At 49.4% G+C, this 27,846-nt stretch overlaps 2 protein-coding genes across 2 annotated transcripts; both read left to right on the forward strand.

Annotated features, from left to right (window-relative positions):
• On the forward strand, positions 1-27,704 carry LOC139790610 (zinc finger protein 91-like). The gene is given in 3 exon segments (XM_071732485.1): positions 1-1,066; positions 15,381-15,899; positions 26,679-27,704. Coding segments are annotated over 3 exon segments (2,367 nt in total). The 5' UTR covers positions 1-66; the 3' UTR covers positions 27,527-27,704.
• Positions 5,610-6,691, forward strand: LOC139790576 (olfactory receptor 14A16-like). Its single transcript, XM_071732443.1, has one exon. The coding sequence runs from the start codon at positions 5,732-5,734 to the stop codon at positions 6,689-6,691; it is 960 nt and encodes a 319-aa protein (XP_071588544.1). The 5' UTR covers positions 5,610-5,731.
• Positions 27,705-27,846: the final 142 nt, after the last annotated feature.

Raw genomic sequence — 27,846 nt, forward strand, 5'->3', positions numbered from 1 at the left:
GACTGCGGGGGACAGTTTAGCGACAGTTCGGATCTGTTCCAACGGTGACACCATCACACAGGCACCATGTCCTACACCTGCCCTGACTGCGGGAAAGATTTTAAAAGGAGATCACGTTTGATCCAGCATCAACGGATCCATACGGGTGAGAAACCCTTTAAATGTTCTGAGTGTGGGAAGGAGTTTAACTGCAGTTCCAATTTATCAAAGCATCGCCGCATCCACACGGGAGAGAAACCCTATAAGTGTCTGGAGTGTGGGAAGGATTTTTCCCAGAGATCCAATTTATCACAGCATCACCACGTTCACACAGGAGAGAAACCCTATAAATGTCTGGAGTGTGAGAAGGAGTTTTCCAATAGTTCTGCATTATCACAGCATCGCCGCATCCACACAGGAGAGAAACCCTATAAGTGTCTGGAGTGTGGGAAGGAGTTTGCCCAAAGTTCCCATTTATCACAGCATCAACGGATCCATACGGGAGGGAGACCCTATAAGTGTCTGGAGTGTGGGAAGGAGTTTACCCAGAGTTCTGCATTATCACAGCATCACCGCATCCACACAGGTGAGAAACCCTATAAGTGTCTGGAGTGTGGGAAGGAGTTTAACCAGAGTTCCAATTTATCAAAGCATCGCCGTATCCACATGGGAGGGAGACCCTATAAGTGTCTGGAGTGTGGGAAGGTTTTTTCCCAGAGTTCCAGTTTATCACGCCATTGCCGCATCCATACAGGAGAGAAGTTGTATCCCTGCACTCACTGTGGGAAAGCCTTCAACAACAGCACCTCTTGGATTAATCACCAACATGTCCACACTGGGGAAAAACCCTACACGTGTCCCCAATGTGGGAAGGGCTTCACATCCAGCTCAGGTCTCACCCAACACTTACGGATCCATAGGGGTGAACGTCCCTACAAGTGTCTTGACTGTGGGAAGAGCTTCACAGCCAGCTCGAGTCTTACCCAACACCTACTGATCCATAGGGGTGAACGTCCCTACAAGTGTCCCCACTGTGGGAAAAGCTTCCGTCAACGCTCCCATTTGAAAACCCATCAACGCCTCCATACCATTAAAAAACATTGAAGCTAATTCCAGTGCAAGATGAGATTTTACTGGAAATTAGATTTCATCTGTCATTACCTGACCCAGCACAACCATCACCAAGTATGAAGGGTCAAGTTGCCCTCATTTTCCAAGCTCCATCACACCAATGATGATTTCTCCAACTTCTCGTGGAGAACAAAATGGAGTCAGCTCAGGAACAGCTTGATATCCCACGCAAAACTTGAGTTTTAATATTTGTTTCAGCGTCATGAAGGCTTTTTCTTCCGAATAAGGAATAAACAGGAAAGTATTTCCAATTATGACACCCTCCTAAAGGGATGTGGCAGGACGGGATCCTGGACACTTTTCCTGCACACCAGGCTAAGCGTGCACCTGAGGGAGCAGTAGAAGAGGGAGGCAGCAGACTGCAGGACAATGCTGACAGCAACAGAGCAGGATCATCTCTACTACACGGTTTTTAAATCCTTCCAGGGATGGTGGTTCCACCACCTTCCTGGGCTGACTATTTCAACACCTAACTACTCTCAGAAAAGAAATTCTTCCTCTTAAACCTCCCCTGGTGCAACTTCAGGCCATGTCCTCTTGTCCTCTCATTGTTCACTTGAGAGAAGAGGCCAGCACCCACCTCAACACAACCTCCTGTCAGGGAGTTGGAGAGAGCAAGAAGCTCTGCTCTCAGCCTCATCTTCTCCAAACTGCACATTCCCAATTCCCTCAGTCTCTCCTCAGAGCACTTCTTCTCCAGACCCTTCACCACCTTGTAGATGCCTGCAGACTCCAGGAGCTGGCACAGCTCTTCAGAGGAGTGTTACTGCTCCTTGCCTGTCAGGAGGGATGCTTCATGAGCTCTCCTGAAACCTCTGTGACACCATGGGTGATGTGTTAGGACACCTCGAGCAGCCTGCAGTAAGGCTTCTGTCAGTTGTCTCCTGAAATAAGAGAATTACAACTCCAATAGTTTTTCAAGATGATTGAACGGGTTAGTGAGAGCTCAGTAGAAAAGAATCTGGATGAAAAGCCCCAGAAAATCTTCCTTGCTTTCTTTCTTGATTGATTTCCTTTGAAGCAGTAGTTTTAAAGGAATTAAAGTAGTAGTTTAGAGAAACATATGTGCAATAGTTTTATAGAAGTATAAGTATAGATGTAGTAGAAATGTATAAGCAATAGTTTAAAGGAGTCTCATGAAAATTTACTAGGTGACTAATATGGGTAGGTGTGTGTGCATGGCAAGGGTATGTGTGATAATGGAATGTAATTACTATGGAAAACTTATCCATGAGAGGAGATTATGGGATATAAGAAGGTTGCCAAAGTCTACAGAGGGACAAAAACTGAGTAAAATTAATTATGTGTTCTTTTTTAGAAATATTGTGCTGCATTTCTGTAAATCCTCCGTTCGTATTTGGTTTTGTTATGTTCTACTGTTGTAAAGTTTCTAATCATGGTACATAGTGAATAATGTTAGTGCATGTAATGCTTTCATAAAGTCTCTCATTTGGAGTGCCCTTTTACTGTCCTAAAAGACATCAGTTTGTAAAGTGCACCTCTTGAACAATTGAATTAGAAAATGTTTTTGAGAACTAAATTCCCAGGTACATCAAGTCCCAAGGATGTTGCTACAGAACCCTTAGCTTTGGAGGTGACCCTGCTTGAAGAACAAGGACTCTGCACATCATACATATCACCACTGCCTGAACTGAAGAAGCTGGAGTGAAGATGCTAAGCTTGTAGCCATCATGATATCATTGCCTTATGATATTGCCTTATGATATCATCGTGCCTTGTGATATTTGGACTCATGGGGTGAGGGGATTGCACTGTCTTGAGATGTCATTTGAGTATGTGGTTTTTGTGATCCAAACAATCAGCCTTTGTGATTGCACAGCCTGAACACTGAAGTATCTACTTTTGTGCTTTTAGAATATCTATATTCATGCATACTTGAGAGTGATTTGTGTTCCCTAAAAATTACTTGAAAATAAACTTCAATTTTTAGAGCAACAGAATTGATGTTTTGACTGTAGAGAAATACACCTTGAGTTTCCTTTCATCTTGATCTGATCAATGGGTATTTGGATAGTCTAAGGAGGCTGTCACTCCTTGTTTACCCTCAGAGGGTAACCTTTCCCTGAAAGGGAAACTCTGGCCTGGGAGATGGAATCTCCTTTGGCTGTTGTCTGGGTCAGGCCATGGGATGTGACAGTCCTGTGCTGTTGTGCCAGCAGCAGGTGGTTGTGCTGGAGTGCCCTGACATTTCCTGTAGCCCCCCAGGGCTGTGCTTGGCCATTCAATTGAGCAGCTGCCCTGACTGAGGTTGGAGCAGCCCTGGCACCTCCAGTGTCACCCGTGGCTTGCGTGGGAAGAGGAGGGAAAGGAGATTCCCCCTGGCACTGCTTGGGTGTCCAGTGGGAGAGGGGGAGAAGCAGAGGTTGTGTCTCTAGAGGGGAAGCGGCTGTGCTGGAAAGGAGGGAGGGGACATGAGCCATGACTTCAGTGTGTGTCCCATTGGGTTCCTGGGGAGCCCCAGGGAGAGCTGGAGGGAGCCCCGAGAGAGCTGAGCAAGTGGCCAAGTCTGGTGCTGGTCCTGTGCTGCTGGGCCAGGCTCCTGAGCCTGAGAGAGCTGCTGGCAAGCAGAGAGTGCTGCAGAGAGAGAGCTCTGGGCAGGAGCAGCTCCTCTGCAGAGCGCAGCAGGGCTGAGGGCACTGCCTGCAGGCAGCAGGGCAGGGCAGAGAGAGGAGGCAGAGAGAGGAGAAAGGCAGCCTGGGCTGGGAGGAGAGCTGAGAGCTGCCTGGGCTGGGGGAGAGAGAAATCTTCCCAGCCTCTGCCATGGTGAGTCTCTGGCTGCAGGGCAGTGAAGCTGGGCTTCCTGGAGGGGGTCTTCCTTCTCCAGCTGGCAGCCTGGGCCACAGCTGCTGGGATCCCTCCGGAGGATTTTGGTGGGCAGGAGGAAAAGGTTTGGCAGAGCAGGGCTGTCCTGGAGCAGCGTCAGAGGGAGAGGCCATGGGGCTGCCTTCTGCTGGGGATGGCTGCAGGGGCTGAGGGGGTGTGTGCAGGCAGGGGTGCCCAGGGCTGTCCTTCAGAGCAGGGTCCTGCAGCCCAGGGGCTGTGTGCTGGGGCAGGGACTCTGCTGCCTGCCTGCCTGCCAGGGGCAGCTCTCAGCCTGCCCAGGGAGCTCCCTGGTGCTGGCAGAAGCTGTGGCTGGCAGGAGACAGGGAGCACAGCGCAGGGTCCTTCTGGTTTTATGACGTTTCTGTGGGTCAGCAATGCTCACATATCCAGATCACACCAGAATATTTTTGAAGGGATTTTCATAGGCAAAATCAGGGCAGAGATTTGTATTGAGAACTTGGCTTTTGTCAGGCTGTAATTTTCTGTGTTGTTAGGGTGGGATAGAACCTAATATGGGGAGGTGAGATCAGGGGCTATGAGTCCCTACACCATCACCCTCCTGTGTGCTAGGAACCTCAGCCAGTGCTTTCACCCTCCTTTACCCTACAGATACATCCAGCATCAGCTTCCCAGCTCCATCAGGGTCTGTGTGACAGCAGAGCCCTCAGGCACCGCATGAGGTCTCTGGTGTTGGGCACCTCCTCCTCCATCTGCTCACAGGAGAGCTGAAGTGCATCTGTGCTGCCATGTGCCCACCTCCCCCTGCCAGGGGCTGGAGGTGCCTGCCAGGCATTATCACCACCTGGGAGGGGTTGTGCAGGGCTGGGGGAGGGAAAGGCTTTCCTGAGTGCCTTTCCTCTGCCTCTCTCCATGCCCCCCTCAGCTGCTCTTGCTGTTGATGTCAGGCTGGGAGCGGGAGTTTCAGCTGCAGGCACAGCTCTTGGGGCTCCTGCCATGCAGATGGTTTCAGGCAAGGAGGTGTCCAGCTGTGCTCTGCCCTGGGAAGCTCTGGGCAGTGCAGTCTGAGTGAGGCTGGGCAGGAAGCTGACCTCCCTTCATCAGATGCCCTCATTCCATCCCTGGGCTGTCTCCTTGGGCTGTCTGTCCAAGCTGGGAGCTGCCTTCCAGGGGGCACAATGAGCCTCGTGAGTCCTGGGCTGGAAACGGGGTGCTGAGACCTTGAGAAAGGGTCAGACACTGAGTGCTCTGAGCTGGGTCCCTCTGCTCTCAGCAGGGAGAGGCAGAGACACAGCCCAGCTCCCCCTTCTCTGCATGCAGCTGCAGGCAATGCTCTTTGCTCACTCTGTTCTGCCTCAGTGCTGCAGCAATGCTGAGGGGTTCTGATCCCCAAGAACACTCCTCAGAGGAGATGGTGGGAGGTCTAAAAAAAAACCAAAATACAAAAATAAGCCTCTTAAGCTGCCTTCTGTTGTGAGGGTTCCTCCACAGCAGCTGCAGTGCCTTTGGCATTACCAACAATCTCATATGAAAAATGTCCACTCCAGGACTGGTCCCTGTCCCCATGGTTTCCATGAAGACCCTGTTGTAGAGCTGGAATGACTCCTTGGCAGTCAGTGAACAGAATCTCTCCTCCTCCTGACACAAACAGCAACAAGCAGCGCTGCAGCCGTGGGCTTCAAGGAAGAACTCCTAGAGAAGTGTATGTGTGTAGGATGGGAATATGGAAGGGGAAATGGGTCTCATTTTTCAGAGAATCGTCTCCTAAATTTTTGTGTTTCCTCCTCAAACAGCTCCCCATGCCTTTTAGAATCAGCAGATGTCCAACAGCAGCTCCATCAGGCAGTTCCTCCTCCTGGCATTTGCAGACAGGCGGGAGCTGCAGCTCTTGCACTTCTGGCTCTTCCTGGGCATCTACCTGGCTGCCCTCCTGGGCAACGGCCTCATCATCACCACCATCGCCTGTGACCACCACCTCCACACCCCCATGTACTTCTTCCTCCTCAACCTCTCCCTCCTCGACCTGGGATCCATCTCCACCACTCTGCCCAAAGCCATGGCCAGTTCCCTCGGGGACAACACGGACATCTCCTACAACGGATGTGCTGCACAGCTTTTCTTCTTTGTCTTCTTCATCACAGCAGAATTCTCTCTCCTGACCATCATGTCCTACGACCGCTCCGTGGCCATCTGCAAACCCCTGCACTACGGGACCCTCCTGGGCAGCAGAGCTTGTGTCCACATGGCAGCAGCTGCCTGGGGCTCTGGGTTTCTCACTGCTCTGCTGCACACAGCCAATACATTTTCCCTGCCCCTCTGCCAGGGCAGTGCCCTGGACCAGTTCTTCTGTGAAATTCCCCAGATCCTCAAGCTCTCCTGCTCACACTCCTACTGCAGGGAAATTGGGCTTCTTGTGGTCAGTGTATGTCTATCATTTGGGTGTTTTGTTTTCATCGTGGTGTCCTATGTGGAGATCTTCAGGGCTGTGCTAAAGATCCCGTCTGAGCAGGGAAGGCACAAAGCCTTTTCCACGTGCCTCCCTCACCTGGCTGTGGTCTCCCTGTTCATCAGCACAGCCATCTTTGCCTACCTGAAGCCCCTCTCCGTCTTCTCCCCTTCCATGGATCTGGTGGTGTCATTTTTATACTCGGTGGTTCCTCCAGCAGTGAACCCCCTCATCTACAGCATGAGGAACCAGGAGCTCAAGGGTTCTCTCTGTAAAATTATTCCATTGACATCTTTCAACAATGAAAAATTCATCACCGATCTCCACAAATGAGTCTCACAATATCTTATTGCCTTCTTTTGTTTATTTAGGGGGGGGGGATTTGATTGTTTGTTTTTTGTCTGTAACTATTGGGTTTATCGTTCCCTCTCTTTTTGTTGTCATTCATGGTTATGTTCCTTATTAATGTTTAGATATGTATTGCTAAAACTCAGAAATGTCTGTTCTTTGTCTCACCGGGTTCTGTTTTAAGATTTGTTCTAACACTTACTCAGAGTCCTTGATTTTCCACTAACTAAAACCATCTGCTCTACTTGACATCCTGTCCTTCCAGTGTCTCACGTGACCCACTCAGCATGGTGTCACTTTCAAATTCCCTGAGGGTGCACGTGATGCCACTCTCTGTGTCACTGGCGAAGATATTGAACAGGACTGGTCCTGTTATAGACCCCTGAGGGACCATATTGGAATCTGACCTGGTCCCCAACACTTCCATACAAAGAAAGAATTGGCATTTCTAGGCCATGAATGGCCAGGTTGTTATAGGAACAATTCAAAACCCAAAAAATAAAAATTAATCCAAAGTCATTTCTAACATCTGTGTGAATTATTCACCCGTGGGACAATGGGAGAGCATCCCAGGATGACCTTTTCAGTTGAGGGTGGGAGGTTTCAGTGGGGTCAGAAACTCCCCGTGGGAAGCCAGAGAAGGGACAGGTGGGGATTTGATACCAGCAGCAGAGCTGGGCTGAGGGACTCAACACCCTCTGTGCCTGAGTCTGTACTGAAGGGGTCTGCAGGGCTCTGTGCTCAGGAAAGGGCACAGGAGGGGAGCTCGGATGGGCAGGAGCCTCAGGACATATCAGAAGGACAAATCCAGGGTCTGCCCCTGACAGGGACTCACCTTGGCCATGGCCCAGGCTGGAACCTATAACATTACTGATAGTGTATGGTTAAATGTGGATGGTGCAGCATGCACAAACCTTTGCCTCACAGGCTTAGGGCATGGCATGTGATAAGGATCTACAGTCTCATCATGGTATAGATCACATCTCGTACAGCCAATTCTTTCAGATACCTGAGAGCTTTTCCAAGTGTGGCTGCTTTGACCTGTGGGCAGTCTATTTCCTCTTTATAGGGATATGTCCAATGGATATTTCCTATATGTATGAAATGTGTATCCTATGTGTATCTCCTAGCTGTGTGAAAAACCATTGTACCATGTACACACTGTTGAAGATCATACCACAACTACGGTTCTTAAGCAGCTCTTACCAGGAATGAACCACAGAGCAACACTAATCCCAGATAAAAAGCCACAGATCACACACCCTGAGAACCAAAGGTGCAGCATGATTGGTTTAATTTCCAACCCTGTGAAATTTCCAAAGAAAATTGTTTGATTCCCACTCAGCGGAGCAATCTGGGTATCCTCCCACCGGACTCAAAATTCAAACTTTTCATATAAATGAGTTGAAATTTGAACTGGGCTTGAGCTAATTAGCTTAAAGCCCCACGTTGGGTGCCAATAAATCTGTCAGGGTTCAATGCTGGGCCACCAATTAACCAAATGACAAAATCTCTGTATTAATGCCCCTCCCCACCCTGATAAAGAAAGGAGAGAGAATAAGGGAGAGAGACTTATGGGTTGGAAACTAAACTTCACAGCTTTAATGAAACAGTAATGATAAAAAGGAAAAAATACTAAATATATAAAAATACATAGAAAAATCGTACCATGTTCCTCCCCCCTCGCCCCCAGTAACTCTCACCACGTCACCACCAAGGCTTCAGGGCAGCCCTGGGAAAGTCCAGGCTTGACTCCCGGGGTCAGCAGGACTGGTTTAATCCCAGATCAGTTGTAGGGGTGATCATTGCAATCCCTCCTTCTCCTTCAGTTTAAAGCCTCTTTAAAGCAGCTTAAAGAAGGAGCTACAGGCATGGACAGTGTAGGGTGTAGTGAAATGAGGCAACCAGGTGGCACTAATTGCCAGGTAGTGGGCATGACCTCGTGTTAAGCCCACCTGTGCCTGATTAGGGCGAGCCCCTACTGCGCATGAGCAGGATTAGGGGGCCAATAAAGCTCACACCTGAGGAAGCCAGAGGCTGGCCACTTTCGGAGCAGTAGCACTGATCCAGGCTGGTCAGCCCTGAGAGCATTAGACTCAGAGCACTATTCGTGTGTTTCTGCTGGAACACCTGTTTGGACCTTGGAGCACTGTGCCCTAAAAAAGGTTTGTCTTGCTACAGTAGGGCAGCCTGCAGGAGAGATGGCCAAGGGCTCTGGAAGGCTGAAAGGCCCAGCAGGACCAAGGGCTTTGTCACCTCAGACATGGCAGCTGCATCAACCACCATGGTCTACCAGGAGTAATTTTGTCCTGATGCTCTGGACTTCCTTTCCCCTTCTTGGGGAGGTCAAGACATGTCAGAATATTTATTACACATTTTCATACTGTACTGTCCATAGGAAGACTCCTGACCTACAAGTGAGGGATGGGCTCTGCCTTCCCATTGACTGGAGGTCAGAGTTTGTCCTCAATGCTTCATGAATACATAAATAAATAATGAAAAATCCTTGCTTTCAGAGCCACCTATACAGAATCTTTGCCTCCCTGCAATCATGGCCTCCAGTGATCTGCTCTAACAAGGCCATGGGGAGGCTCTGGCAGCAAAGGCTCTCAGTGGGGCCAATCAATGCTTCAAGGTACTTTCAGGTTCCATTCTGACTTCTGGAGCAGTTTGTTCATTCATCTCTCAGCACCTGAGGATCATGGACTCAGCACCAAACACACCCTGGGGCTCAGTGAAATACAGAGAGCACTAAAGGGCCATGGCTCTCCATGGGATATTCTTCACATCTTCAAAACTTGTACAGCTAATTGGAGAGGTTTTCCCACTGTAGTTAAGGAGGAACATTTCATAGAATCATAGAATTGGCTGGGTTGGAAGGGACCTCAGAGATCATCAAGTCCAACCCTTGATCCACTACCGCTGCAGTTACTAGACCATGGCACTGAGTGCCACATCCAGTCTCCTTTTAAATATGTCCAGGGATGGAGAATCCACTACTTCCCGGAGCAGCCCATTCCAATGCTTGATCACCCTCTCAGTAAAGAAATTCTTTCTAATATCCAACCTAAACCTCCCCCGGCACAACTTAAGACCTTGCCCTCTTGTCTTGCTGAGAGTTACCTGGGAAAAGAGCCCAACCCCCCCCTGGCTCCAACCTCCTTTCAGGGAGTTGTAGAGAGTGATGAGGTCTCCCCTGAGCCTCCTCTTCTCCAGGCTGAACAGTCCCAGCTCCCTCAGCCTCTCCTCATAGGATCTGTGCTCAAGTCCCTTCACCATCCCAGTTGCCTCCTTTGGACCTGGTCCAGGACCTCGATATCCTTCCAAAACTGAGGGGCCCAGAACTGGACACAGGACTCAAGCTGTGGCCTCACCAGCGCTGAGTACAGGGGCAGAATCACTTCCTTGGACCTGCTGGCCATGCTGTTCCTGATCCAGGCCAGGATGCCATTGGCCTTCTTGGCCACCTGGGCACACTGCTGGCTCCTCTTCAGCTTCCTGGCAATCTAGGCTCCCAGGTCCCTCTCTCTCTGGCTGCTCTCCAACCACTCTGTGCCCAGCCTGGAGCTCCCCATGGGGTTGTTGTGGCCAAAGTGCAGGACCCAGCACTTGGCCTTGTTGAACCTCATCCCATTGGAATCAGCCCAACTCTCCAGTCTGTCCAGGTCCCTCTGTAGGGCTCTCCTGCCTTCCTTTCATACTGTGATTAAGGAAAACTCGTTTCTCCTGATAAAAATTTCCTGAAGTCTGACACAGTGTGGGTAACTTCTCACCCCCCCCAACCCCACAATTGTTTTTATGTCCCACCTGGGACTTCCATCCCTGGTCCTTGCATCAGACTTCTCCTCTCCTCTCTGCAGCTGGAGGTTACAGCTCCACTGCACCACCTCCCACCTGCTCTCCTTAGAGAACTGACTGCACACGGGCACAGCAGGAGTTTTCCTTTGTGCCAGCCAAGAAAAGTCAAACAGAGAAAGTGAAGAAGAATCTGATGGGAAATGGTTTAGAGAGACAGATGGGAAAAGAGAGATGTGATCATCATGAGAGAGGTGGCTAAAGAGACAATCAGGCTGCTGAAAGACAGGTGAGCTTTGAACAACCTGCTGCTCAAAGCAGCACCCAGGGGAGAGGCATCTGAATGAGCAAAGAGTAGGAGAAGGGGACAATTGGAGAGGAATGGGAATGGCCTTTGTCTGGACAGTCTGTGCCTGGAAAGGTGACTTTAGAAATGGTCACTGGATCACCACCACCAGGCAGAAGTTTCTGTTCAGGCTCTGCACTTGGTTTGCTCCTTGCCCCTTCCTGGGGTAGCTGGGAGGTGTTGTACATTTTTCCTACGGTTTTTATTGCTCATCTTCATACCCCACTGCCCCCAGGAAAGTTCTGACCAAAAAGAGAGGGGTGGGCTCTGATATCCCATTGCCTGGGGTTCAGAGTCTGGCCTGACTGATCCATAATATAAATATATCAATCAATACAGAAACAAATGAATAAATGAATATCTGTGGCTTCAGAGCAAACTTTACAGAACCTTTGTCTCCCTGCAATGACTTCCAGTGACCTTCTCTAACAAGTCTCTGGGGAGGCTTTGTCAGTAATGGGACCCAATGGAGCCAATCAATGGTTCACGATAACTTTGTTTTTTGTTTTGGCTTTAACTTCTAAAGACATTTTTTTTTCAGTCTCCTGTCAGTACCTGAGTATCATGGACTCAGTGCCTCTGGCACCATGGGGCCCATTACAGTGCTGAGCAGCCATGAGTCACCCTGTCGTGTTTTTAGTGTTCAAGACTTGCACAGCAAATTGAAGAGGTTCCAGTTTGGAGGAAGATTAAAAAGAGCATCAAATAAAAAATTTTTTTAAGTTCTGTTTTACTCTTTTTTAGTTTAGAAATGTATATTCAACTGGTATCGGTGCAGAGTGTCACTGCAAGAGACCTGGACAGTGAGGAAAAGTCTTTGAGATCCAGCACTCCATAGAGAACATTGCTCCCCACCTCCCCAAACACAACATTGCTCTCATTGGCTCCCTGGGAAGGCTCTGGGATAATTTGCCTCCACCACCTTGTCACCACCACCTTGTCACCACCCCCTTGTCAGCGCCACCACTTCCACCCTCCATGCAGCAGGTGCTGCTCGCTCAGCTCCCTCCTGTCCCCACGCTGCCACTTGATCCCCACCCACCCACCCACCCCGCATGGCACCAGCATCATCGGGGTCTCTGCGGGGAGCCCCGAGCGCTGGCAGCGATTGTCCTGTCACACAATGAGGGGATGGGGGCAGCGGCAGCGAGCCCGTTCCTGCCCTGCCTGCAGGACACCTTCCCTTAGGGGCAGGAGGAGCAATGCATGACAAGTGTCCCTTTCCAAAAGCCCGCAGCAGCCTCTCTTTCCTACGGCAGCTGCTTTCTGCACTGCCATCAAGAACGCCCTGCAGGCTGCACTTTGCATTTCCCCCTCAGAAAGGGAATGCTCCTTCTTGGCATCACCCAGCACGGACGGAATGTCCTCAGGTAGAAAGGAAAAGAAACAAAAAAGATACAAAATTGGTAACCTCCCGGGGACTGGGAGGGACTGGGAGGGGATTGGGAGGGGATTAGAGGGGATTGGGAGGGGATTGGGGAAATGGGAGGGATTGAGAGGGAACTGGGAGGGGACTGGGATGGAATCGGGAGGGGACTGGGAGGGGTTGGGAGGGAACTTGGAAGGGGATTGGGGGAAATGGGAGGGAACTGGGAGGGTTTGGGAGGGGATTGGGGGGAACTGGGAGGGGATTGGGAGGGGATTGGGGGAAATGGGAGGGAACTGGGAGGGATTGAGAGGGATTGGGAGGGAACTGGGAGGGACTGGGAGGGAACTGGGAGGGATTGGGAGGGAAATGGGAGGGAACTGGGAGAGACTGCGAAGGAATAGGGAGGGAACTGGGAGGGGATTGAGGGAAATGGGAGGGAACTGGGAGGGATTGGCAGGGGATTGGGGGGAACTGGGAGGGAACTTGGGGGGGATTGGGAGGGGATGGGGGGAGCTTGGACAGACTGGGAGAGACTGGGAGGGAACTGGGAGGGGATTGGGAGGGAATGGGAGGGACTGGGAGGCAAATGGGAGTGATTTGGAGCCAACTGGTCTGTACTGGTCTGTACTGGTCTATACTGGTCTATACTGGTCTGTATTGGTCAGTACTGGTCTATACTGGTCTATACTATTTTATACTTATTTATACTGGTTATACTGATTATACTGGTCTATACTGGTTTATACTGGTCTATACAGGTTTACTGGTTTATATTGGTCCATACTGGTTTTTACTGGTCTATACTGCTTTATACTGGTCTATAAAGACCTATACTGGCTTATACTGGTAACAATGGTTATACTGGCTTATACTGGCCTATACTAGTCTATACTGGTTTGTACTTCTTATATTTGTGTATACTGGTTATACTGATCTATACTGGGCTGTACTGGTCTATATTGGTTATACCGATTATACTGGTATATACTCATTATACTGGTCTATACTGGTTTATACTGGTCTATACTAGTCTGTACTGCTCTATACTGCTTATACTCATTAAACTGGTCTATACTGGTCTATACTAGTTTATAATGATCTATACTGGTTTACTGGTTTGTAGTGGTCTATACTGGTTTCTGCTGGTTTATACTGGTTTATACTGGTTATACTGGTTTATACTGGTTTATTCTGGTTTATACTGGCCTATATTAGTCTATACTGGTTTGTACAGCTTATATTCATTTATACTGGTTATACTGGTCATTACTGGTCTGTACTGGTTTATACTGGTTATACTTGTATGTACTGGCTTATACAGGTTTATACTGGTCTATACTGGTTTATACTGGTCAATACTGATTATACTGCTTTATACTGGTATATACTGGTTTATACTGGTCTATAAAGGTCTGTACTGGTTTATACTGGTAATACTGGTTTATACTGGTTAATGGTCTATACAGGTCTATACTGCTTTGTACTGGTTATACTGGTCTATACTGGTCTATACTGGTTATATTAGTTTATAATGATCCACACTTGTCCATACTCATCTATACTGTATTTAATATATTTATTATTATATACTGTATATTACAATATTATATATATTTAATAATTAATATAATAATATTAATGCTTTTAATGTAATTATGATGTTATATATCATAAAGATTTAATATATACTGTATAATAATATCAACATATATAATTTATAATATATATTATAGAATTTATAATTATATATAACATAATATATAGTATATAATAAAATACTAGAAATAATATAAATAATAAAAATCATTATTACTATATTTTAATATTACTTAATATTATATATTATTTATTATTATACATTATTATGTATTATTATTCATTGATCATTATTTTATTTATTATATTTATTATATAGTATATTTATTATTTTATTATTGTAATCATTATTTATTATATACTGTATACCATTATTTATTATATATTTTTAAAAACTTATTATTACTTTTCATTTTATATTGTTACTTATTATTATATATTATTATTTATACATATACAAAGCTGAACAGGAGGCAGCAGTGTGCCCAGGTAGCCAAGAAGGCCAATGGCATCCTGGGCTGGCTCAGGAACAGCGTGGCCAGCAGGTCCAGGGAAGGGATTCTGCCCCTGTGCTCAGCCCTGGGGAGGCCACAGCTTGAGTCCTGTGTCCAGTTCTGGGCCCCTCAGCTCAGGAAGGAGATTGAGGTGCTGGAGCAGGTCCAGAGAAGAGCAAGGAGGCTGGGAAGGGATCCAGCACAAGTCCTGTGAGGAAGGGCCGAGGGAGCTGGGGGTGTTGAGGCTGGAGAAGAGGAGGCTCAGGGGAGACCTCATCACTCTCTACAACTCCCTGAAAGGAGGTTGGAGCCAGGGGGGGGTTGGGCTCTTTTCCCAGGCAACTCTCAGCAAGACAAGAGGGCACAAGAGGTCTCAAGTTGTGCCAGGGGAGGTTTAGGTTGGACATTAGGAAAAAATTCCTTACAGAGAGGGTGATCAGACATTGGAATGGGCTGCCCAGGGAAGGGGTGGATTCTCCATCCCTGGAGATATTTAAAAAGAGACTGGATGTGGCACTCAGCACCATGGGCTGGGAACTGCAGTGGGAGTGGATCAAGGGTTGGACTTGATGATCTCTGAGGTCCCTTCCAACCCAGCCAATTCTATGATTCAATGATTCTATGATAATCACTTGGAGAATTCTGCTAGATCCTCTCCTCTCACTTTGAAAACTTCCTTCTTAATTCCACTACGAAAAATTAACAATGAGCTCTTCAGGTCTTGAAGATGTAAAGGAAATTAGGAAATATGTTTTAGGACAGCTTTTTAGGAAATCTGAGGATCATTGCAGGAGCCTCAGATACTGAGAGAAGAATGAAGACATATCTCCAGAAATCAAAGTCAAAGTACCTCAAGGTATCAACGGGTCCCACTGATCCTGCCAGAGCTCGGTAATTCGGGCAGGTGCACAACAGACCCTGGGGGGCAGGATCCTGCCCTGACTGCAGGAAAGGTTTTAGCAGGAGATGGCATTTTATCCGGCATCAACGGATCCATTCAGGTGAGAAACCCTTTAAATCTTCCAAGTGTGAGAAGGGGTTTGCCCAGAGTTCCAATTTATCACAGCATTGCCGCAGGAGAGAAACCCCATAAGTGTCTGGAGTGTGGGAAGGACTTTACCTGGAACTCCAGTTTATCACAGCATCACCACATCCACACGGGAGAGAGATCCTTTAAGTGTATGGAGTGTGGAAAGAATTTTTCCTAGAGTTCCAATTTATCACGCCATCGCCGCATCCATACAGGAAAGAAGTTGTATCCCTGCACTCGCTGTGGGAAAGCCTTCAACAATAGCACCTCTTGGATTAATCACCAACATGTCCACACTGAGGAAAAACCCTACACGTGTCCCCAGTGTGGGAAGGGCTTCACAGCCAGCTCAGGTCTTACCGAACACCTACGGATCCATAGGGGTGAACGTCCCTACAAGTGTCCCGACTGTGGGAAGAGCTTTTCCAGGAGCTCTGATCTCATCAGGCATCGTCTCATCCACACAGGGGAGAAAGCTTACTCGTGTCCCCACTGCTCCAAGAGCTTCAGGCAAAGCTCCCACTTGCTGAGACATCAGTGCCTTCATAGCCTAAAGACTCCCAGTGTGAGAAGAGTTTTTACCAGAGCTATGATCTCATCTCTCATCACCAGACCCACCTATCCCATCCCCAGAAATGAAGGGGCATGGTCAAGATCACCTGTGACCTTGGAGTGTCTGAATGGGACGAGGTCTATTTCTTTTTTTTTAGTTAGGCAACACCCACATGGAGCATTTTATTGTGACTTTTCAGTGGGACTTGGAAAGAAAACAAGACCAAAAATTTGGGATTTGGTCATTTTGAAGGGAAAAGAAATCTTTTCCATTAAGATGCCCTTTTAAGGAGATTTAGATGCAGAAATTAGACTTTACACTTCAGTGTCCAGATGATTGTGGCTGCAAAACTGGGTGGAGGTAAATTAGCCTGAAGTTCAATACCATTTGGGGGTTGCTTTTTTTAATAAGATACTCAATAAAATTTTACAATGCACAACGGAGCAATCCCTCATGGCTGTTGGGGTACAAAGGTTTGGAGAATGCTTTGGATGCTTTGTGATTGGGATCCTGTCCTCAAAACCCCCTCTCTTTTTCTCACCCTGAGGTGGGCATAAAGCAGCTTCCAGCACAGTGAGTGGAGAGGTAGGAGATAGAGCTGATGGAGAAGAGAGAGACTGAGCTGTCCTGATGGCCATGACTCCAGCTGTTCAGCTGAAACCCTTGGCTCTGCAGACCATTCTCCAGCTCTAACTATAAACATCGAGTCCTATCAGTCCTAGAAGCAGACGCTGACTGAGAAACTTGCTGTTCATTTCAGCAAGTGCAGCTACTTAGGAGAGACTTAGCTGAAAGCAAAAATACAAGACAGAAAACTACTTTTATCCTGGCCCAAACCAGGACTTTCCACCCCTTATTCCATAGCATTTGTGTCTGCTCCAGTCATTACTATCTCTTATCCCTAAATACACCTATACAGAAATTATTACTAATTCTCTCTACTAAAACCCAGTGAGTTAATTTAGTTTATGATTGCAGATGTTCATCTACTGTAGCAGACTCTTAAAGCAAGAAATGATTGCAGCAGTTCATGTCCATGGTCCACAAGTTTCAGATTGCAGATATTAATTTGAGGAAGTTACTGGATGCCAGTTAATGAAACCAGTTCTGGTTTGATCACCACAGCATTATCCTGAAAAACACTCACAGAACACTGTTAGTTTATGCAACAATTCACATAGCAGCAATTAATGTGGGGCATAAATTGACGACCCTGAAAATTCCATACTCTACTGGTTGAGCTAACCATGCAAAAATTATTTATTCTCACCTAGTGTTTGATTCCTTTGTGAATACATAATCACATTGTACTTCTCCATCTTCCACCAAGTGTGTCCAGGCCCTTGGGCGAAAGGCACAATTCGAATGGGTTTGCCTTTGCCTGAGGCAGGAAAAACCCAAACTGTTTTCCCCAGCAGATTCTTTTCATGCACCACAGGCACTTTGTCCCAGTCTACTGTGTGTTGAAGGTCTGGCTGAGCAGGACCAGCTGACTTGATGATGGAAGCCCTGGTGCTAACTAACCAGGTGGCTTTTGCCAAGTGCTTCTCCCTGTTTTCATAGAATCATAGAATCATAGAATAGGCTGGGTTGCCTATAAGGAAGTTTATAACAGTCCATTGTACCTTTCAATTTTCCATGAGGCTGGTGCATGATAGGGGATATGGTATCCCCACTCAATACCATGTTCTTTGGCCCAGCTACCTAGAAGACTGTTTTGAAATGAGTTCCATTATCTGACTCAGGTCTTTCTGGTGTACCATGTCTCCACAAAACTTGTTTCTCTAAGCCCAGGATGGTGTTCTGGGCTGTGCCATGAGGCACAGGATATGTTTCCAGCCATCCTGTACTTGCTTCCACCATTATCAACACAGAGGGCTTACCCTGGCAGGTCTCAGGCAGTGTGACACAGTCGATGTGCCAGGCCTCCCCATACCTATATTCTGACCATCTCCCTTCATACCACAGGGGTTTCAACCTTTTAGCTTGCTTAATTGCAGCACATATGTCACAATCATGGATAATTGCAAAACAGTGTCCAAAGGTCACTCAACCCCTTGGTCACGAGCCCATCGGTGTGTTCCATCCCTGCCTTGATGACCTGAAGTGTCATGGACCCATCTAGCTAAAACCAGTTCACCTGTATGGTCCCAGTCAAGATCTCTTTGGAACACTTGAGCAGCATCATCTCCTCGTTGGTTGTTTCCATGTTCCTCAGTAGCGCGACGTGAAGGTTCGTGGGCATCTCCATGATGCCTCCACTCTCCCTTAGCCTTTGGCACTGGCCACAGGGGACGAGTGAAGGGTGAGTGAGTCCTGCTGATCACTCCTTGGCTCTCTAGCTGCCGGATCAGCTTGTGAATGGGGATCACAGCATCCCTGTTGGTGTGATACTGTTTTCGATGCACTATTGAAGTAGCAATTGGCACCTGCTGGTTTTCAGTTTTCATGAACCACTCTAAAAAGAATTTATCTGAAAGGCCAAGCAAAGCATGCAGCCATTCTGTATTCTCAGTCTTTAGAGCTGTGATAGCGAAGGACCACTGGGTACCCTTTAGGTCCTGGAAGTCTTAAAGGATTTCTCATAAGATTATCCCTTGTAGAAAGGTGACCTCATGAGGGTACAGCTCGTACTTAGCCTATGGTTGAGGAGTGTGTTGGATTGGCCATGAAACTTTATCATGCTTTGCTTTGCTTTGTTTGCAGAGAGGAAAACTCCTGCTGTGCCCGTGTGCAGCAGTTCTCTAAGGAAAAGAGGGGGGAGCTGGTGCAAAGGAGCTGAACCATCCAGCTGCAGAGAGCAGGGAAGAAGTCTGATGGGAGGAGAAGTGATGCAAGTGCCAGGGGCCAAGGAGAGCAGGGGTGGGGTTGGGGAGGTGAGGAGCAAGGGTGTCCATCCAGGGTCAGACCTCAAGGAGCTGCTTTTCCTGCTGGTGCAGACCTCCTGAGGAGACCCTCTGGGTCATTATCACTTGGAGAATGCTGCTAGAACCTCTCCTCTGAAGTACAAAGTAATGAAATATTCCCTTTCAATTGAGAGTGCAAAAGTGCACATTGAAATCTTCCTCCTGATATCCACCGGGAACAAAATTAAAAACTCTAAGGAGCTCTACACGTCTTGAAGACAGACATGAAGGAAAAAACAAAAGATGAACAGCTCCTGTGGCCTTTTGAGGCCCAGTAAATGAACTTCAGATATTGAGAGAAGAATGAAAAAAATCTCTGACAAAGTCAAAGTCAGAAGCAAAACCCAAAATACCTTCACACACTGATGGGCTCCCCTGAGCCCTCCAGAGCCTCCCCACGGCCTCGTTAGAGCAGATCCCTGGAGGCCATGATTGCAGGAGGCAAAGGCCCTGTGCTGGTGGCTGTAGTGCTGAGAAAACCCTTTGGTTTGTTGGATGCAGCAGAAAGGCCAAGCCCTGACCCCAGGCCCTGGGAAGGCAGATCCTGAGAGCCTCAAGAGAAAGTTTCCTCTCCCCAGCCTTGGTGGCCCAGGACACTGCTATGGCCAAGGGGACAATGACCTCACTCCTTGACAGAGCCCTTGGCCACCTCTCCTGCAGGCTGGCCTACACTGTCCATGCCTGCAGCTCCTTCCCTTCAGGCTGTTGTCACCCTTCCTGCTTTCCCAACTTAATCTCACCCCAGCATTTCCAGACCTTCTCTGCTTTCTCTCTGCTCTCCCTGGCTTTGCCTTGAAAACAAAACCCTGGGCTGATCAAGGAGCCCTCTGGGTAAAGCTCTAACACAAGGATACCCTGGGGGTGAGACTTCTTGTTCTTTCCCTCCAGTCTAAACCTTCCAAGGTGACCTTTGTGGAGGTTTTGGACTACCAAGAGAAGTTCTAGCATAAAATCATAGAACTGTCTGGGTGTGAAGGGGTGTGACAGACCAGACTTGTATTTCTCATGATCACTCCAAGAAGGACTGCCCATACCACCTGTGTGGAAATTTCCCCATGGTACAGTTTGGAGATTTTCTGGGATGGGTAAAAACTCAGGGACAGAATTAAGCGTGAAGTGGTCTGAGAAGAGTGTGTGCCTCAGAGTCTGGGATGGATGCTTCTGATCCCATCCCTCTAATCAGTCTTGCTCTGGGCTGGGGATTTAGGAATGCCCCAGGACATTCCTCTTATCGCTGTTTATTTGTCTGATTTTGTTAGGCTTGTTTTGTTTCTTTCCTAGGGAAAGAATTGCTCCTCTAAGTGATAATGTGACCCTCAGTCCTTTCACTCTGTACCAGTCAGTGGTGTCAGAGGAGCTGTTGAGCATTTTCTGGGACAGTATGGTTTCAGTCCCTCTCCCCAGCAGGGCCAGGTCGGGCACTAAGGTTGGATCCAGCAGCACCTTGGCTCCTCTCTGAGAAGGAGTTGAGAAAGCAAGGGGGTGCAAGCTGTGACTCCCTGGGTGCCCTCCCCAGGTCATGACAAATGCCCACCAAGACCTTTCCCACAGGGCTGCTCCCACCCAGGCAGCCCCAGCCTGTGCCATGGCCCGGGTGAGTCCCCTGCAGGGGCAGACACTGGCACTTGTCCTTCTGAGATTTCTCTCCAGATGAGCTCTGCTGCTCCTTGATGCCTTTCATGCGGGCACTGCCCAGGACAGGGTGCACTCCTGCTGGAGACAGCTCTATCTGATGGGATGGCCTCAGCAGTCCCTGGGGCTGTGTCACTTGTGTCAACCATGTCAGCTGTGGGGCTTCAGCGACAGCTCTGCCCCAGGCTCTGCTGGGCTCTGGGCCAGGAGAGAGCCCGGGCAGGGCTGGGAGTTCCCCCCATGCAGGCACTGAGCCCAGCAGGAGGATGGAGATGCTCTGGCAGAAAGACTCAGCCTCAACTGAGGACACCCACGGCTTTCTCTGCCAGGGTTTCACTTGCCAGCCCAGAACAGCTCCCTCCAGGCTCTCCCACCTCCCCTCCCCTCTCTCCCAGCACAGCCCAGTTGCTGCTGGCCCCACACCAGTGCCCTCCCCAGGCTGCTCTGGGCAGTCCCACCACAGCCCCAGCCCCTCTGAAGGGCACAGCAGCTCCTGGGGGGCAGAGAGAGCTCAGAGCCCCAGATGGGTGACCATGCATGGCAAAAGGAGCAGGAGGCACCCTGTGTCCCCTGCTCTCCTCTCCAGGAGATCCGCAGAGCTCTGCAGCCCCTCGGGGAAAGGGAACAAGGTAGAGCTGCAGAATAAAAATAGGGCTCACATGGCAGTGAAACAGTAAGAATTAGAGAAAACCAGGTTGTAATTTAGGAAAAAAATATCCCAAGTGGGCAACAGCCTTGCCTGGAGACAGTCCTGCAAGATACCAGCAAGAGAGATGGGAATGATGGGAAGGAGCACTCCTCACCGCTTCCGACAACTTGTCTTGGTCACAGCCTTGAGCACTGGGTAGAAAATCACAGATTCACAGAAAGTCAGGGCTTGGAAGGGACCTCAAAAGATCGTTGAGTCCAAACCCCTGCCAGAGCAGGGTCACCTACAGGAGGTCACCTAGGAACAATTCCAGGTGGGTTTTGAATGTCCCCAGAGAAGGAGACTCCACGACCTCCCTGAGCAGCCTGTGCCACTGCTCTGTCACCCTCACAGCAAAAAAAAATTTCTCCTCGTGTCTATATGAAACCTCCTGTGCTCAAGCTTCTCTCTCTTGCCTCTGGTCCTATCATTGGGCATAACTGAGAAGAGCCTGGCACCATCCTCCTGGCTCTCTCCATTTGTGTATTTGTAAACATGAACGACTTCTCCCTTCATTCTCCCCTTCTTGAAGCTGAAGAGCCCCAGCTCTCTCAGCTTTCCCTCATAAGGAAGATTTTCCCCTTTACGATCATATTCCTTCAGGTGCAGTTGTTTTGAAGTGACCCTCTGGATCATTATCACTTGGAAAATGCTGCTAGATCCTCTCTTCTCACTCTGAAAACTTCCTCCTTTGCTCCACCAAGAAGAATTAACACATTAATGTGCTCTACAGGCTTTGAAGATGTAAAGGAAATTACAAAAAGTTAAACAGCTCTTTAGGACTTTTGAGGCTCATTGCATGAACCTCAGATACTGAGAGAAGAATGAAGACATTTATCTGGAAGTCAAAGTCAGGACAAAAAAAATCGATGTACCTCAAGGTATCAATGGGCCCCACTGAGCCTGCCAGAGCTCGTTAATTAGTGCAGGTGCTCAATATCCCCTGGGGGTCAGGGAGGTGGGGAAAACTCTGAGCCCTCAAAGTGACCAACAGAACTGGGGCTGGGAGGAGCTGCCAGGTGCACCTCCAGGACTTGGGTTAAAACCAAAGGTGGGACCTGGGCCTACCTGAACCAGACACTGGGCAGGAGGATTCCATGGAATGGGATGGAGGAACCTTGAAGATCATCAAGTCCCATGGGCAGGGACACCTTCCACCAGTCCAGGTTGCTCCAAGAACCACCTAAAGTTCCCTTTAAGACTTCCAGCATCCACAGCTTCTCAAGAAGTATTTGCAGAGAGGATTTGGAGAGCCCTTCCTGGCAAGTGGGAAAATCCTACACGGTGCGTCCACCCATAGGGGAGGCATCCAAAGTCCCTGCAAGGGGGTCCAGCCCTATATACCAAACACCCTGCAAGTCAGGAGGACTTTGCATATTCACTATGTGGAAACATCTGGGTCATCTCCTGACCACCTGTGACCAGGACTGAGGCAGAGTCCAGGGCGTAGTTGGGAGGGTTTCTTAATCATGCTCTCTTTCAAAGCATCAAGTCAATTATTTTTGATAAATGATGTTTTTAGTGATTAATACAAGGATACAATGTATATTGATAACGTATATTGTAATATTTGATATACAAGGACTCAATCTCAGTTATTTTTGCTATTTCCCTACAAGGTGGTGTCCCCAGGGCCCTAGAGAGGGGCACTGACATATCCCCTCCCATCCCCACAGCAGCTCTTCAGTGAGCAGAAGCACCGTCAGCTGGAGCAGATGAAGACCATGGGCAGCACCAAGGTGGCAGCCTTGGGGCTGAAGGCCTTCACCTGCAGAAGGGCAGGAGCCACGCTGTGGCACTGCCTGAGCTGTGCAGCTGAGGGAGTGGCTGAAGGACACCAAGGAGCACTCACTCCTTCAGCAGCTCCCAGGTGAAGAGTGGTGAGCAACCTTGCAGAGCCCTGGCAGGCACAGCCGGTCCCTGCACACCCCGGCACACATCGGCCTTTGCCTGTGGCTGCATGCCTCTTGCACACCTCGTCTCAGGCACACGTGGCCCTGCTGCACAGCTGTGCAAACCGGAGCTGTGCACTGCCCCTTGGCTTTGCACACAGGGCCTCTGCGCACCCCTCTGCACAGCCAAAGCCTTGCACACCCCTGCCCTGCTGCAGCCATGGCCTTTGCAGGAGGCTTTGTGTGCACGCCCTTGCACGCCCCTTGGCCCTTGCATGCCCCTTGGCCCTTGAAGGCCCAAAGCCTTGCACACCCTTTCCCCTTTCTGCACACAGTCCCCACACCCCCCTTGGTAGGTGCTGATGTGTCACTTTTGCCCATGCAAATGTTGAAAGGTTCTGAGATGCTGGGGGAAGCCCAAGCAGTGCCCTGAGGAGGCCCCGTGGGATGATGGGGGTCCCGGGAGGGGTGGGGGGTTTGGAACGTTGGGACCCCTGCCCCCCCAGCAAGCACTGTGCATCAGAACAGGCAGGGGGAAGCAGGGCCAGCGCTGGCTCCCTGGCTCCTCTCCACTGCCCTGCCCTGCGTCCGGCCCTCAGGGTGTCCCTGTGTCCCTTCCTGGCTGCAGATGGCCATGGAGGCCTAAGAGGGTGGCAGGGCTGGTGGCACGGTGGGCCAGCGCTGGGACTTCAGCCGCCAGCAACTGGACCACAGCCCCTGGCGCCGCGCTGGGCTGGAGCCTGGCAGGGAGCTCTGGTACCGGCAGCGGGCGGCCGGGCTGCTGCAGGACATGGGGCAGAGGCTCAGCCTTTACCCGGCCACCCTTGGGCTTGGCCTGACCAAGGAGCGGGGAGAGGTGGCCCCTTTGGGGAGCAGGGAGAGCTGCAGCGGGGTGCGGGGAGGCCCAGAGCCGAGGCAGGAGCGGGAAGAGCTGAGCCCAGCCTGGGAGCATGGAAAGCCCAGCCCAGGAGTAGGGAGAGCCCGGCCCACGTTGGGAGGGAGGAGAGCTCTGCCAGCATGCAGGGGAGAGCCAAGCCCAGCCTGGCAGCCAGGAGAGCCCAGCTCAGGGACAGGAGAGCCAGGCACCTCTGGGCAGCAGGCAGAGCCAGGCCAGCCCGGTGCCAGGGGGACGCAGGGGAGATGAGGATCCCCCCCATACAAGTGACAGGGCAGCAGGAGCCAGTGGAGAGGGGAGCAGAGACCACACAGCCCTGATGCCATTTAGTAATGGGAAGAAAGAAAAATTTTTGGGAAAATCACATAAAGAAGAATGAGAGAGAGACACAGAAGAATAATAGGGCTCACATAGCAGTGAAAGAGTAAGAATTAGACAAAACCAGGTTCTAATTCTTGGGAAAAAACATCCCAAGTAGGCAACAGCCTGCCCTTGAGATAGGCCTGAAAGATATCTTCAAGAGAGATGGGAGTGATCGGAAGGAGCACTCCCCACAGCTCCCCACAACCTCTCTTGGTCACAGCCTTGAGTGTTGGGCAGAAAAATACTGAGTTGTGATATTCATTGTACTAACATATTAATGAGCTATAACCATACTATATATACCCACCCAAAGGCTAGAGGGACCCCTGCTAACAAAAAGCCCCTTTGAGTGACATTTTTGAGCATTGCCCTTTCAAACAGGAGTGAGGAACCAATTAACCCAGAATCATAAATTAGTTTGGGTTGGGAGGGGCATTAAAGATCATCTAATTGCAACTCCCTTGCATGGGAAAGAACACCTCCCACGAGATCAGATTGATCCAGGCCCCCTCCAACCTGGTCCTGATCACTTCCAGGGAGAGGACATCCAAAGCTGCTGTGGACAAACTGTTCCTGTACCTTACAGCCCTCATGCTAAAGAATTTCCTCCTAATATCTAATCTAAAAACTGACTATTCAAGTTTTAAACTGTCTTGGTTTAGTGCAGTGGTGTTTTGGAAGCAGGGGAGGCCACAGGGGACGCTCCTGTGAGAAGCTTCTGGAAGCCGCCACAGTTCCAGTCCTGGCACCACAACCCAATGCCTCTGATCTCTCTTGTTTTATTGGACTGCAGAGTTGGACTCTGCAGGCTCCCAAAACTCAAGGTGCTGTGAACAGAAAAAATTATTTCAGAATTAATTCTGTGCCAGGATCAGAAATAAGCTTAGTGTGAAATGGAAATAAAGTGAAAAGAAGAACCTTCAGGGCAGTAACCCTGACCTGGGTTGGTCATTGTCCCCCTGAGTTTACACCTGAAAGCAGTGAATTAACAGCCTCTTATATCCAGGGCCTGAGGGCTTTGTGTTGAGGTTGGGTCAGCACCACCCAGCTCTGATGTGTCCCCTCCCCCTGCCCATGCCACAAACCTGATGTTCCCAACCCCCCAGGACACAACCCTGGTGTGTCCCCCCTCCCTGCCAACTTCCAACCTCACCCCTCGGGTCTGGTCCCTCCCCCCCGAGGCACCTCCCCACCTTTTCTTCCTCCCCCCGCTGCTTCCTGTGGTTGCGCAGCAGCTCCCGGGAGGTTTCTCTCCGCCACCCCAGGGCTGCACCCACACCCCCTGCCCCACATCTGGGACCCCCCAAGTGGTGACTGCCAGAGCATAGCCCCCCTCCCCACCGGCCTGGGCTGTGCCCCCCCTGCAGGTACTGGGAGGTGATGGGAGGTGATGGGAGGGGGGTGGTTATCCCAGTACTGCCCAAACTGGGGGTGAGCAGCACAAGATGGGGGAGGGAGAGGGATGGGTGAGAGGGGGGAACTAAACTTATCCCTGGGGTGAGGGCAGTAAGATTCGCGACCCCCAAAACCTCTTCAAGAGGGTTGAGGAGCCAAGCCATCTCCTCACACTTTAGTCATAGAATGATTTGAGCTGGAAGGGACCTTGAATGTCATCTGGACAAACTTCCTGCTCTACAGGGAGACTGTTGGTCATTCCGTGGAACACTGGGGTTGGCCATCCCACTGGATGACAGCTCATCCTGAATGTGGCTGCAATAGGGGAATCCCAAGGTCTTGGTGGGATTTGGGACCATGACGGAGAATCCAAACTCATACCAAAGGGGTTGATTTAATTTTAAGACCCCCAAATCACCCCAGAGATTTAAGACAGCAATGGGAGAGTCCTAAATTGCCTCTTGCAGTGTCAGTACAATTGGGTCATCACAGCTCAAGGCAGGTGTGGCTCAAAACTCCAGCACCCCCTGCCCCACACAGTGGCCCCTTTGGGTTTTGGGTGCCAGCGTAGATCCTAAATAGGAAGTAAAGGATGATCACTGGGTTTCCAGCTCTATGTGTAACCTTCCTATTCCACCTTACACTCCATTTTCTCTCACAGTAGGATTGATGTAGGTTTTGCCTGCCCTCACACCACAGAAAGCCTAAACTCTACTTTGTTAGCACACTAGAGCTTCTTTCCCAAACACGGGCTGACTCCATCTTGGGAAAAACCTCACTGGGTAGCTGAAGGATAGGAAAGATTCCAGTCAAAGTGTGATTTTAGATAAAAATCAATGAGTCTATCCAGGACTGAAATTTGACACCGGTGAGCAACGCAGGAGAAGGTTTAGGATCCGCTCAGCCCATCTCCACCATCAGAAAATCCATCAGGGTGAGAGACCCCAGAGATCTCCTGACTGCGGGGGACAGTTTAGTGACAGCTCAGATCTGGTCCAACGGTGACACCATCACACAGGCACCATGTCCTACACCTGCCCTGACTGCGGGAAAGATTTTTTATCAGTTTTTATCCAGCATCAACGGATCCATACGGGTGAGAAACCCTTTAAATGTTCTGAGTGTGGGAAGGGGTTTGCCCAGAGTTCCCATTTATCACAGCATTGCCGCATCCACACGGGAGAGAAACCCTATAAGTGTCTGGAGTGTGGGAAGGAGTTTTCCAAGAGTTCTAATTTATCACGGCATCACCGCATCCACACAGGAGAGAGACCCTATAAGTGTCTAGAGTGTGGGAAGGAGTTTTCCCAGAGTACTGATTTATCACGGCATCACAGCGTCCACACGGGAGAGAGACCCTATAAGTGTCTGGAGTGTGGGAAGGCGTTTACACAGAGTTCTGATTTATCACGGCATCACCGCATCCATACAGGAGAGAGACCCTATAAGTGTCTGGAGTGTGGGAAGGACTTTACACAGAGTTCTGCATTATCACAGCATCGCCGCATCCACACAGGAGAGAGATCCTATAAGTGTCTGGAGTGTGGGAAGGAGTTTGCCCAGAGTTCTGCATTATCACAGCATCACCGCATCCATACAGGAGAGAAGTTGTATCCCTGCACTCACTGTGGGAAAGCCTTCAACAACAGCACCTCTTGGATTAATCACCAACATGTCCACACTGGGGAAAAACCCTACACGTGTCCTCAGTGTGGGAAGGGCTTCACAGCCAGCTCAAGTCTTACCCAACACCTACGGATCCATAGGGGTGAACGTCCCTACAAGTGTCCTGACTGTGGGAAAAGCTTCCGTCAAAGCCACCATTTGAAGAAGCATCAACGCCTCCATACCAGTGAAAAACATTAAAGCTACACTGAGTGCAAGATAAGATTTTACTGGAAATTAGATTTCATCTGTCATTACCTGACCCAGCACAGCCATCACCAAGTAGGAAGGGTCAAGTTGCCCTAATTTTCCACGCTCCATCAGACCAATGATGCTTTCTCCAGCTTCTCGTGGAGAACAAAATGTAGTAAGCTCATGAACAGCTTCATATCCCATCCAAAATTTGACATTTTTGTTTCAGCGTCATGAAGGCTTTTTTTTCTGAATAAGGAAAAAACAGGAAAGTATTTCCAATTATGACACCCTCCTAAAGGGATGTGGCAGGATGGGATCCTGAACAC

Source organism: Heliangelus exortis, assembly GCF_036169615.1.
Source record: "Heliangelus exortis chromosome W unlocalized genomic scaffold, bHelExo1.hap1 SUPER_W_unloc_2, whole genome shotgun sequence".
Classification (NCBI taxonomy): Eukaryota; Metazoa; Chordata; class Aves; order Apodiformes; family Trochilidae; genus Heliangelus; species Heliangelus exortis.

Coding starts and splice junctions, on each gene's coding strand:
- LOC139790576 (XM_071732443.1), top strand. CDS start 5,732: ATGTCCAACAGCAGCTCCATCAGGCAGTTCCTCCTCCTGGCATTTGCA.